This window comes from Bufo gargarizans, chromosome 3 (assembly GCF_014858855.1).
Source record: "Bufo gargarizans isolate SCDJY-AF-19 chromosome 3, ASM1485885v1, whole genome shotgun sequence".
Lineage (NCBI taxonomy): Eukaryota > Metazoa > Chordata > Amphibia > Anura > Bufonidae > Bufo > Bufo gargarizans.
The window spans coordinates 128,410,151-128,424,364 of NC_058082.1; the positions used below are offsets into that span (position 1 = coordinate 128,410,151).

The 14,214-nt window shown below is 42.3% G+C and overlaps 1 protein-coding gene across 2 annotated transcripts in view; it reads left to right on the forward strand.

Moving 5' to 3' along the window:
• The window catches only part of VWA8 (von Willebrand factor A domain containing 8), a 429,985-nt gene that overhangs the window by 248,419 nt on the left and 167,352 nt on the right, over positions 1-14,214 (forward strand). For both annotated transcript variants that reach the window (XM_044284760.1, XM_044284761.1), the window contains exons 25-26: positions 963-1,082; positions 5,681-5,886. In XM_044284760.1, the coding sequence (XP_044140695.1) occupies positions 963-1,082; positions 5,681-5,886 (326 nt within the window). The remainder of the gene's footprint in view (positions 1-962; positions 1,083-5,680; positions 5,887-14,214) is intronic.

Consider the following 14,214-nt stretch of genomic DNA (forward strand, 5'->3'; position numbering starts at 1 on the left):
GATAAGCATTCTAAATAAAAATTATTTTCGATGAATATTGAGTTAAAAAAATAACCCTTTCTGATGGATCTCCCTTTAATAGCAGGGACACACACTGTGCCACTTACTTCCCCATTCTTCATTTCTGTTCTGCCTTATTATTATCAAAGCCAGGGTGTGTTTTACTGCACTTCTTCTTATCCTTCAGCCTTTGGACAGACTTCAACTTTTCTACAGTAATCCTTATGTGGTGCACTGGATTTAATTAATGTGAAATCCCAGGATTACGGTATAGTAGTAAAAGTACATCTAATGCTGCACGTTTGAGAGTAAACACCCACAATAGCAGATGTAGTGCTCAGAAATGTGCGGGTTTCCTCTGGAGAGCTATTTCTCTGTAATCTCCTTGGAATAATACAAAGTGGTGACAGCGTCGGAGAGGCAGTGAGTTACTGAATAATGTGACATTAGTGCAGGGGAATTCAAAAAGAACACACAATATAATAGTATATATCCCCTTTTCGAAACACACACATTTTGAGTAAGTTTAGGATGCAATTTTTCTTTTGCACGTTTCTAATTGCAAAGTGTGAAATACAAGGCAGAGATCTCTGAAGCAGAGAGAGAGGGAACCACACTCCAACATTTAGGATACTTTTGTGAAAGTTTTGTAAGATTGGAAATTTTTCTCTTTGTTGACATCAGACCAATTTCATCTGCTGTCATTGGAGGATATGTTTTTTTTTCTTATGTGTATGTGACATTAATTAAATTAGCTTCGACTCCCACACACTCTTTTCCCCCTAAATGTACTCATAATTAGGATGACGTTAGCCAGTTAACTTTATTAGAAACGTTTGTTTCCCTTCTAAAGCAGTGTAATTAGTACAGTATATGCCGGTATTTTTGTTGGGTTTATAGTCTTGTTTATTACTTTTTGTTTTCAATAAAAATTTGAATAACAAGAAATATCTCTTTGCCAGATCTTTCAGAGCGCACAAAAATAGATAATGTGATCGCCATTCATCCTGATTTCAGAATGATAGTCTTGGCTAACAGACCTGGGTTTCCATTCTTAGGAAATGATTTCTTTGGTGCATTGGGTAAGTACTAATGGTAAAAAAAATGTCTCCTTTCTTGATAAAACTTTCATATTTTGTTAAATCGCATCAAAAATATTTACTTATAAAAATGTACCCTGATCACCCCACCGTTGGGTTCTTATAGCTTGTAATAACATCTGAGGGCTTTAACATAGTCTGCCATGTTAGGGCTCTAAAATGCCATTAAAATCTCCATTCAATGTGATACGTAAGTATTGCAGTGTATGGTAGAAGCAATTGAGTGATTGTATGTTCAAATCCCCTTAGGGGGTTTAATAAAAGACCTGTTTAAAATAAAAACTTAAACCCCATGAAAACAGTGGTGTGTATGCCCCCACAAAAAATGTCAATTTCTCAAAAACTTGTCATGTGTCTTGTCTTGAGCATCAATTACAGCTTGACAACGATGTCTCATGCTGTTCACAAGTCGACATTATTGTCTGCTGAGGCATGGCATCCCACTCTTCTTGAAGGGCGGCCCTCAGGTCATTGAGGTTCTGGGATACAGAGTTATGATCCTCTACACGGCGACTCAGCTGATCCCATAGGGTTTCAATGGGATTCAGGTCTGGAGAAAGTACAGGCCACTGCATTTGAGGTACCCCCAGTCTCCAGCGGTTGTTCCCTAATGATGCAACCTTGATGAACTGGCTGATTGTCATCCATGAAATTAGGCCTGTGTTGTTCATGCAGAGGCACAATGACTGGATTAATGATGTTGTTCAAGTAGTATGGGCTTGTCACTGTACCATTCACAAAGTGTAGGGCAGTTCTGTATTGACTAGACACACCTGCCCACACTGTACCACCACCAAAGACTTGTCTAGTGACAACAGTAGCTAATGCATAGTGCTCTCCTCGAAGTATCCAACATCATCGGCCGCCATCATTTCTGTTCAGGGTGAATCGACTTTCATCAGTGAACAGCACTGAGACCCACTGGTCCCTCATCCAGCATAAATGCTCCCTGGTCCATGCAAGATGATGACGCCTGTGCTTGGTGGTGTGGTGAGGTACCCTTGCAAGCAGCTATTCATTAATTAATTTTAAGTTTAATAGAAATGAATGGGAAGTGTACCACGCAAGCACAGCCACCACTTCATTTGTCTCTTTGGGTCTGATGTAAATAGGCGAGCCAGCACTTGGCTATTTTCGTCAATCCCATAGAAGTGAGTGGAGGGCCGCTGCACATTTGCCCGCAGGGATATTAATTTTTAAAGGTATTAAAAAATAATAAAAACTATAAGAAAACTATAAGAATGTGGTATCGCTGTACTCATACTGACCTGCAGAATAAGGTCATATCTTTCCCACACTGCATAGTAAAGGCTGTAAAAACGAACCCCAAACTACAGTGGCAAAATTGTTGGGGGGGGGGGGGTTCTCTTTCACCCCACAAATATTATTTTTTATTTTTTACTTTTTTTTTTACAGAAAATTAAAGTACAACTCATCCTGCAAAAAAACAAGCCCACATATGTGAACTGAAACATTTTAAAAGTAATGACCCTTGAAATGTGAGGAGGAAATTTCCAAAATTTGTCTGTCCTGAAGAGGTTAATTTCCAGTAAATGTGACAGGACGATTACCTTTTGAAAGGCTTCTGTCACCAGTTTCGTAGCATTAGAAAAGACTGACCTTAGGCCTGTGTGCTGGTCAGCAGAATTGATCTGTCTTGGTCCCATCCTAATACGTGACCTCATTTCAGGGGAAAAAGTTTTCATATATGCAAATGAGTCTCTAGTAGCAATGGGACGTAGCCATTACGCCTAGAGGCTCCATTCTCCCTGCTGCTGATGCACCCCCTGCGCTTTGACATGTTCACTGGTCACATTCACGTGAACGGGTCTGAGGTGCGATAACAGCACAGCTGCTATATAATGTACGGTTCTGTATTTGGTAAAGCTGCAAGGAGGCCGCAGCTCTCACCAGATCTCTGCAGCCGCCTCAAATAGCTGATCCATAAGGGTCCATTCAGACGTTCGTAGTGCATTGCGGATCTGCAAATTGCGGATCTGCAATACACCCGGCCGGCACCCCTATGATGCATATGATGTTGGAGTCTTCCTCATTAGGTAGATACAAAGGATTGCTGCAAAACTCAGCATTCAGTTATGTCGCGGGGCAATATGTAAATGGTTACAGTTGTGGTCTGATTAGTCATTGGGTTTTGCCACAAGAGGATGTAAATGAGCTTCCACAGCTGCCCTATAAAATGGCTCTCAGAAGCTACTTTTAGGTATTGTGCCTCTTGCTGAGAGATCATTGACTGCTAGTCATGCCTCTACGATGCACCTGAAGACATTGGGAGAGATTTATCAAACTGGTGTAAATTAGAACTGGCTTAGTTGCCCATAGCAACCAATTAGATCCCACATTTTATTTTCACAGCTTCTTTGAAAAATGAAAGGTGGAATCTGATTGGCCGCTATGGGCAACTAAGCCAGTTCTACTTTACACCGGTTTGATAAAGCTCCACCGTTCTGCCCAGTTGACAGACTTTGAGAGGGGTACATCAATGGACGGAGAGAAGCGGGAATGTCATTTCAGCAAATTAACTGCCTTGTAGGCCACTCTGACTTAGGCTACTTTCACACTTGCGTTCGGAGCTGATCCGTCTGGTATCTGCACAGACGGATCCGCTCCTATAATGCAAACGCTTAGATCCATTCAGAACGGATCCGTTTGCATTACCATGAACAAAAATTGTTTTATTTTTTTTTTATTTTTTTTTGTTCATGATAGTGCAAACGGATCCGTTTTGACTTTACATTGAAAGTCAATGGGGGACGGATCCGTTTGAAAATTGAGCCATACTGTGTCAACTTCAAACGGATCCGTCCCCATTGACTTACATTGTAAGTCTGGACGGATCTGTTTGCCTCCGCACGGCCAGGCGGACACCCGAACGCTGCAAGCAGCGTTCTGGTGTCCCCCTGCTGAGCGGAGCGGAGGACAAACGGGGCCAGACTGATGCATTCTGAGCGGATCCGCATCCATTCAGACTGCATCAGGGCTGGACGGATCCGTTCGGGGCCGCTTGTGAGAGCCTTCAAACGGAACTCATAAGCGGAGCCCCGAACGTAAGTGTGAAAGTAGACTTAGGTGTGTTGGAGGTGTTGGAAACCGTGGTTACATGAGAGCATGTCCACACACTCAGTGAACAGGTTTCGGATCAACCAGGCAGACCACCATTGGAGAGAATTGTTTGATCCGCCAACAATTGCAAGCATGGCACCTTCATTACACACCCTTGTCTCTGCCTGGACCATTTCCAGGCACTTAGAAGAAACTTTGATGCCAGGGCGCTATTACGTGTCCTGGCAATTAACAGCCAGTCGCCTTCGTTTGCAGCGGTGTCATGAACAAGAAACTTGGACTGCTATAAATTGAAACCATATTGTCTTTAATGGGTCCAGGTTCTGTTTGGGATCCAACAATTGTTAGGTCAGAGTATGGAGACCTTGTGGTCAGCACTTCAATCCTGCCTTTGCTATGGAGCTACACACTGCGCAGTCAGCCAGCCCTAGTAATGATATGAAGAACTAGAACAGCTGAAAGGGGCTGATGTCTGCAACCGGAGAAAATGCTGATTGCAGACATTTAACCCCTCAGATGCTGTAATCAAATGGGACCACAGCATCTGAAGGCTGCTTCATGCTTGTAGCAGCCGCCCCTCGCTGAGATGGTGGAAGCTGTTACGGTGTAGACGCTCCTATGCCGATTACTGGTATACCCGAATACAGGGCTGCAGATGGAAGCCCTGCATTGGAATTTACTGAAATCTGTCTTCTGTAATGAATATAAATGTGTTGCAGAAGACAAATAGCAATTGAATAATTGCATGTTATAGTTACCTAAAGTTCAAATCACCCACTTTTCTCCTAAAATAAAGATACAATTTGTCATTTTTTCGTCACTTCACTTCCGCAAAAATGTATTTATAAAATTTGATTAAAAAGTCATACACATCCCAAAATGTTATCACTGCAAAGTACAGATCGCTCCACAAAAATTGAGCACAGCTTTGTAGACATAACTATAGAAAGGTTATGGGGGTAATAATACTGTTATAAAAAGGAAAAGCTTCTTCTTAGTATTAAAACAAAAGAAAAACTATACCACATATGTGGTATTGTACTTGTCACAAGTCAGTTTAACCGCATAGTCAACATCATAAAAAAAAGAAAACATAAAACTGTGGTGCATTTCCTTTTTACCCAATTCCACTCCATTTGGAATTTTTTTTCCAGCTTTCTAATGGTGCCAAGTACAACTTGTCCTGTCAAAAAAAAAAAAAAAAAAAAAAAAAACAAGCAGCCCTCATATGGCTATGTGAATGAAAAAATAAAACATTATGGCTCCAAAAAGTTAAAAACAAAATCACAAAAATAAAAAATCACCCAGGGTAGATAGGGATAATAAAATTGAATATTGAGCTATGTAGCTTAATATAAAAAAGCTATTACGGTAACTCATGGATTACATAAAATATCCATAGTCTTCCAGCTATGAGTGAGGACAATTTTCTGTTGTATGATTTTGATAAATGGGCCCAGTGTGTGTTGTGCAATAGTTTAACAGATCTTCTCTTACAGGTGATATCTTCAGTTGCCATGCAGTGGATAATCCAGTGCCCCAGTCTGAACTTGCTATGCTAAGACAGTATGGACCTAATGTGCCTGATGCCATATTACAAAAACTTGTAGCTGCTTTTGGAGAGCTTAGGGGTATGGCAGACCAAGGAATTATCTCATATCCTTATTCAACCAGAGAAGTAGTTAATATTGTGAAGCATCTGGAGGTATGTGCATGGATTTAAAGATTTGAATTTAAAATTGATCTATCTATATACCGTTTCTTTATAGAGTCACTGTACTTTCACATCATTTAATTTAAGAGAATAGTGTAAATATCAATTTATAAGTACCTTGATTTAACAAGAATCTGCCTGCATCAACCTAAAAAAGCTGTAAAGTCATGGCCCCTAGGGGACTCAGTTCCACCTAAATTGCCATCCTCTTCCTGTTGTAGGACAAGATCCGTCTGTGATAAAATAACTGCTTCTACACTGCTTCTGAACATCATAGGAGCCTCCTGCTTTCCTGTAAGGCCGAAAGCACACGGCCGTTGTTCACGGCCGTGAGCGGTCCGTGGAACCGCAGCCTGGATTCCTGCTGAGAGCAGGAGCGCACGCCGTCATTGGTTGCTGTGACGCCGTGCGCTCCCTGCTGCCGCCACAATACAGTAATACACTGGTATAGATCATACCAGTGTATTACTGTACTGTGGCGGCAGCAGGGAGCGCATGGCATCATAGCAACCAATGACGCCGTGCGCTCCTGCTCTCAGCAGGAATCCAGGTCGCGGTTCCATGGACCGCTCACGGCCGTGAACAACGGCCGTGTGCATTCGGCCTAAGCGTGATTTATCCCTCCTTTATCAGCTTTCTAAGCTCCCTAGAAGAAAACAAACATACAGGGAAGTCAGGTCACCGCATACTTTTCTGGCACATTCAGGAGAAGAGAGACACCCACTGCTTGTGAGAGAAATGCATCTAGCTGTGCTTCTGAAACAGGGAACATATATGTAAAAAAACATATATATATATATATATATATATATGTATTTTCCCTCCCTGCCTTTCAAGACCCATTACTTTTGAATTCACTATATCTTGTATTAAAAAATCTGAAAAAAAATTCTGTCAGGTGAAATAAAAAAAACATCCGCCATGCTTTTTGGGGTTTTGCTGTTATTGTGTTCATTATATGCTAAGTGGCACGACAAGCTTAGGGCTCATGCACACGAATGTATTTGCTTTCCGTGTCCATTTAGTTTTTTTTTGCGGACCTTATACGGAACCATTAATTTCAATGGGTCCGCAAAAAAAACGGAAGTCACTTGGTTTGCATTCTGTTTCCATATGTCCGTTCTGCAAAAAATGGTTTGCATTATGAACAAGGATAGTACTGTTCTTTTAGGGACCAGCTGTTCCTTTCTGAAAAATACAGGATGCACACAGATGTCATTCATATTTTTTGTGGATCAGTTTTTTGCGGACCGCAAAATACATACAGTTGTGTGCATGAGCCCTTATTCTGTAGGTTATTTAGATAATATCAATAACAAATTTATGTAAACATTTTCTTTGCTTCGCCATATTTGGACTCCCATAACTTTTTGTCTACAGAACTGTGTGAGGGCTTGTTTTTTTGTAGAATGAGATCTAGTTTTTACAGGTACCATTTTGGGGTACATACAGGTCCTTCTCAAAAAATTAGCATATTGTGATAAAGTTCATTATTTTCTGTAATGTACTGATAAACATTAGACTTTCATATATTTTAGATTCATTACACACCAACTGAAGTAGTTCAAGCCTTTTATTGTTTTAATATTGATGATTTTGGCATACAGCTCATGAAAATCCAAAATTCCTATCTCAAAAAATTAGCATATCATGAAAAGGTTCTCTAAACGAGCTACTAACCTAATCATCTGAATCAACTAATTAACTCTAAACACCTGCAAAAGATTCCTGAGCCTTTTAAAAACTCCCAGCCTGGTTCATTACTCAAAACCGCAATCATGGGTAAGACTGCTGTCCAGAAGGCCATCATTGACACCCTCAAGCAAGAGGGTAAGACACAGAAAGAAATTTCTGAACGAATAGGCTGTTCCCAGAGTGCTGTATCAAGACACCTCAGTGGGAAGTCTGTGGGAAGGAAAAAGTGTGGCAGAAAACGCTGCACAACGAGAAGAGGTGACCGGACCCTGAGGAAGATTGTGGAGAAGGACCGATTCCAGACCTTGGGGGACCTGCGGAAGCAGTGGACTGAGTCTGGAGTAGAAACATCCAGAGCCACCGTGTACAGTCGTGTGCAGGAAATGGGCTACAGGTGCCGCATTCCCCAGGTCAAGCCACTTTTGAACCAGAAACAGCGGCAGAAGCGCCTGACCTGGGCTACAGAGAAGCAGCACTGGACTGTTGCATGTCATTCGGAAATCAAGGTGCCAGAGTCTGGAGGAAGACTGGGGAGAGGGAAATGCCAAAATGCCTGAAGTCCAGTGTCAAGTACCCACAGTCAGTGATGGTCTGGGGTGCCATGTCAGCTGCTGGTGTTGGTCCACTGTGTTTTATCAAGGGCAGGGTCAATGCAGCTAGCTATCAGGAGATTTTGGAGCACTTCATGCTTCCATCTGCTGAAAAGCTTTATGGAGATGAAGATTTCATTTTTCAGCACGACCTGGCACCTGCTCACAGTGCCAAAACCACTGGTAAATGGTTTACTGACCATGGTATTACTGTTATCAATTGGCCTGCCAACTCTCCTGACCTGAACCCCATAGAGAATCTGTGGGATATTGGGAAGAGAAAGTTGAGAGACGCAAGACCCAACACTCTGGATGAGCTTAAGGCCTCTATCGAAGCATCCTGGGCCTCCATAACACCTCAGCAGTGCCACAGGCTGATTGCCTCCATGCCACGCCGCATTAAAGCAGTGATTTCTGCAAAAGGATTCCCGACCAAGTATTGCGTGCATAACTGAACATAATTATTTGAAGGTTGACTTTTTTTGTATTAAAAACACTTTTCTTTTATTGGTCAGATGAAATATGCTAATTTTTTGAGATAGGAAATTTGGGTTTTCATGAGCTGTATGCCAAAATCATCAATATTAAAACAATAAAAGGCTTGAACTACTTCAGTTGGTGTGTAATGAATCTAAAATATATGAAAGTCTAATGTTTATCAGTACATTACAGAAAATAATGAACTTTATCACAATATGCTAATTTTTTGAGAAGGACCTGTATTAGAGTTGTTGTGATACCCAATTTTTTATTCGGTTTCGATACCATAAAAAAGTATTGCGATACTCTATACCATTCGATACCACGCGAAAAAATAAACCAAAAAAGCCACGTGCATTCCGCATTTTAAAAAATGGCGAATCGCGCAGTTTTTACTTATTTTTTTCTGTTCCGGCATTCGCCGCATAGATTTTTTTTTATATTTTAAAAGTTTGGACTTTTCTGACGCGGCGATATGTGATATGTTTATTTATTGTTTATACATTTTATATGTGAAATTGGGAAAGGGTGTGATTCATACTTAATATTTTTTTTTTTTTACACTTTTTATTTAATAACTATTTCCCCCCTTAGGGGCTAGAACCTGGGACTTTTTTTCATCCCTTGTCCTATTCACCCTGATAGAGCTCTATCAGGGTGAATAGGACTTCACACTCTCCCTGCTTCCCTGTGCATAGTGCACACAGCATCAGGCATGTTACCATGGCAGCCAGGGCTTCAGTAGCGTCCTGGCTGCCATGGTAACTGATCGGAGCCCCAGGATTGCACAGCTGGGGCTCCAATCAGAAGCTGCCACTGCATCACCAATGAGGGGGAGGGGAGAGGACCCTGTGGCCACTGCCACCAATAATTTTAATACCGGGGGGAGGGGGGAGGGGGCACTGTGCCCCCAATGATTTTAATGAAGGGGGGGGGGGGCACTGCGCCACCAATGATAATTACCCCTTAATACAGGAGGCGGGTACTGGCAGATCAGCAGGAGTTAACCCCTCAGGTGCCGCAACTGAGAGGTTAACTGCCGCTAATCGCAGCTCCCTGTCAGGGGTAGGGTGCCGGCAATGCGATTCTGGTGCCGGCACCCGCCTCCTGTATTATGTGTTAAAGTCTGGACCCATATAAAATAGTCTTTAAGTATTAGGCTACACAGAGTGGCGCCAAGAGATGTCCCAGCACTTACTATTATTCCTGGGCGCCGCTCCGTTTGCCCACTGTGCCCCATTACTGTCTCCTCTCCTGCTCCATATGCCAATTACGATCGGAGCAATGGGGAGGAGACATCAACTTCTCTAGTGGGCGTTCCTTCTCCCTGGCTGTAGCGCTGTCCAATCGCAGCGCAGGGAGAAGGAACGCCCACTAGAGAAGCTGATGTCTCCTCCCCATTGCTCCGATCGTAATTGGCATATGGAGCAGGAGAGGAGACAGTAATGGGGCACAGTGGGCGAACGGAGTGGCGCCCAGGAATAATAGTAAGTGCTGGAACATCTCTGGGCGCCGCTCTGTGTAGGAAAAGTCCTATTATTGGTGGCGCAGTGTGCCCGCCCCTCTCTCCGTTCGCTGGTGGCAGCGGCAGCAGCACGGGGGGGGGGGGGGGGAGAGACTGCTTCCTTCTCCCCTGTGCTGCTGAGGGAACATGAGTGTGCCGAGTGCGTATTCAGAGATACTAGACTGCGCAGCCCAGTATCGAAAAAATGGAAATCCCGGTATCAATACCATACCGGGACAAAAGTATCGATTGGGTATCGAAATTTCTATACCCGCAACAACCCTAGTACATATACCTTTTTTTTATATCTTTATATAACTTTTTGATAGGTTTGTATTACCAGTATATTACATTCTTTGGTAAAGACAAAGTGACCAAAATGTGACGAATGTTGCATAGTTTGTTTTTTTTTTTCAGTCCCCGCACGAGAAAAATATTTTAGTATTTTAATAGTTTGTGTATTTCGGACATGGCAGTACTTATTATATGTATTTCTTATTGTTTGTTTATTTTTATATCTTTAATTGGGAAAGTGGGTGATTTGAATTTTCAATATTTTTGTGTGTTTTTTTTAAAACCTTTTTTAGTTCCCTTAAAAGACTTTTACAGTTTTACATGTGATCTTCTGATAGCTTGTACCATATACTGCAATAGAATACTACTGGAGTCTATGAGATTTGCACTGACTTCCGGTCAGGCCGTGCCTCAGGCTAATGTTTGCAGGCAGCTTGGTATGACAGCACTGGAAGCCTTCACAAGGCGCCAGGCTTTCATAGCAACTGAGTGGAGCTGCGTGATTTCACTGCGAGGTCACTAATCAGAGGGCAGAGGGAGCCACCTCCCTCTGTCTATCCAATAAAATGCTGCAGTTGCTATTAATTATGGCATCTGAGGGATTAAATGATAATGTTATCGCCAGTAGCGTAGCGGTCATTGCAGACAGGTGCCTGCTGTATTATACAGCAGGCATCTGCTGCGCATAGAGCTGGATCGGCTTATGATCCCATTCCATACACCTCTGGCACCCCACAGATGTACTGTTACATCAAGGGGCTCTAATAGGTTAAATCTCGTACGTGGTATATATACCTCTTTTTCCAGCGCCATTCTCTGCACCACCAGTATAGTCCTTCTGCTGTTGCTTGTTTACTGACTGCAAAAGTAACGTTTAGGTATATGGCTGCAGTAGTAATCTGCTGTATACATGCAAATCACTGCTATAGTTTTGGGGGAGGGTATGTCCCAGATTTAGGGCGCACTCACACGACCGTGCCATGTTTTGTGGTTCACAAATTGCGGATCAGCAAAACATTCCGCAATTTACGGAACGGGCAGCCTATTATAGAAATGCCTATTCTTGCTCGCGATTGCGGACAAAAATAGGACATGCACTATATTTTTTGCAGGGCCGCAGAATGGAACAACGGATGCAGAAAAATTGCAAAACAGATGTGGACTCATTCATATGGTTATGTGAATGAGCCCTTAGAATTATCGCAGGTAATCCCTTTAAAGATTAAAATTGATTACTTATTTAAAGAACTCACATTTTCTTCCCCAGTAGTGAAGAGGCTGCAAAGCTTAAAACATCAAGATTTTCTAAAGTTGCACCAGATTTATCACAATGGCTGAGGCTGAATGATAAATTTGGTGCACGCCTAGGCTTCTTTGTTTAGCTCTATGGCAACTTTGTTGGCTCAGTTTGAGGCTGAATTTTACACCAGAATTGTTGTGCAATTTTGGTGCAAAAAAGTCACATTTTAGCCAATAACCCTTTCCCGCACACTAACACCCATTTGCTTTGAAGTCATGCCCCGTCATTAAGGTGGGTTCAGAGGATTTCCCCAAAATTAGATGCGCCAGAATTGCAGAAACATTTTGGTGCAATTTACAACAAGGTCTAGGTGCACTTACATTCCCAAACCTGAGCACTTTCTACACATTAGTGGCAGTTATATGTATGGACATGGAGACATCTATGTATTTAAGGATTCTGAAGTGTAGATGCACACTGTCTCGGGATAATTCTACACCAACAACAGATATATTTTTTTTCATCGCATCGGTACTATCCTTTTTTAATCTAGAAAAAGAATAAAAATAGAGTGCAGCTAGTGTCAGTTAAAAATGTGGTTAAAAGAGGGTCTGCCGCAAATTAAGACTGCATATTACAGAGCATGGAAAACTAAGCAGATTGATACACTGCCTGTCCCAAAAAAAAAGCCTTTAGCTTTGATTACGGCACGCATTCGCTGTGGCATTGTTTCGATAAGTTTATGCAATGTTACAAGATTTATTTCCATCCAGTGTTGCATTAATTATTCACCAAGATCTTGCATTGATGATGGTAGAGTCTGACCGCTGCGCAAAGCGTTCTCCAGCACATCCCAAAGATTCTCAATGAGGTTAAGGTCTGGACTCTGTGGTGGCCAATCCATGTGTGAAAATGATGTCTCATGCTCCCTGAACCACTCTTTCACAATTTGAGCCCGATGAATCCTGGCATTCTTGGAATATGCCAGTGCCATCAGGGAAGAAAAAATCCATTTATGGAATAACCTGGTCATTCCAACTGCAGCAACCCCAGATCATAGCACTGCCCCCACAGGCTTGTACAGTAGGCACTAAGCATGATGGGTGCATCACTTCATCTGTCTCTCTTCTTACCCTGATGCGCCCATCACTCTGAAACAGGGTAAATCTGGACTCATCAGACCACATAACCTTCTTCCATTGCTCCAGAGTCCAATCTTTATGCTCCCTAGCAAATTGAAGCCTTTTTTTTCTGGTTTGCCTCACTAATTAGTGGTTTTCTTACGGCTACACAGCTGTTCAGTCCCAATCCCTTGAGTTCCCTTCACATTGTGCGTGTGGAAATGCTCTTACATTAACTATTAAACATAGCCCTGAGCTCTACTGTTGTTTTTCTTTGATTTTATTTCACCAAACGTTTAAGTGATCGCCGATCACGATCATTCAGGATTTTTTCCCTGCCACATTTCTTCCTTGAATACGATGGTTCCCCACTATCCTTCCATTTTCTAATAATGTGTTGGACAGTTCTTAACCCAATTTTAGTCGTTTCTGCAATCTCCTTAGATGTTATCTCTGCTTGATGCATGCCAATGATTTGACCCTTCTCAAACAGACTAACATCTTTTCCACGACCACGAGATGTGTCTTTTGACATGGTTATTTAAGAAATGAGAAGCAACTCATTGCACCAGTTGGGGTTAAATAACTTGTTGCCAGCTGAAATATAATCTCCCATGCAGTCATTATCCAATAGGAGGCTCATAACTATATGCTTAGTTAAATCCAGGTGACTGGCGACTTTTTTTTTGGACAGGCAGTGTATATAGTTTTGTGGCAAAAGATTCCGCAAAACGTGTAATTTACACATTTACATTTCTGCTACTTCTCATTTCATTACTCACATGTTAGGACTTATCAGTAATTGATAGCATTCTCGGTGTAAGTGTGTATACAGAGGTGGCTGTCAGTCACTGATAGCTGTGCACAGTGGTGTACACAGGGGTGGTCATATGTATAGAAAGAGCAGAAGTTTAAATGTATAAGTTACAAGTTTTTTTGAGTCTTTTCCCACAAAACTATATATCAATCTGCTTAGCTCTTCTAGTCTTCTCTATATCATGCTGCTTGTAGATTGCCCTCTATTTTGTGGTGACAGGTCCTCTTTAACCCCTTGCTGCAAATGGACCTTTCTGTATGTCCACATTGCATGTAACTTGCTGCAATCAGACGTACAGCTACTTCCGATTTGTTAACCGGGACTGTGACACTATGATGCTTATCCCTTGCCGGCGATCGCTCTGTTTGGTTAGTCTGTGCCCCGATGCCCCTGTCCCACCTCATGCCCCTTCTGCAGCCTCGTGCCCCTGATGCCCCCCCATGTGGTCTTGCGATATGTAATGGAGGCGGCTCATGAACAGACCGTAGGCAGTGTCAGTTGTGAAATACATCTGACACTCTGGCAGCAGCAAAAGCATCCAGGCTTGTCGTGTGTCTAAGCCTGACAGACTCCGTCGG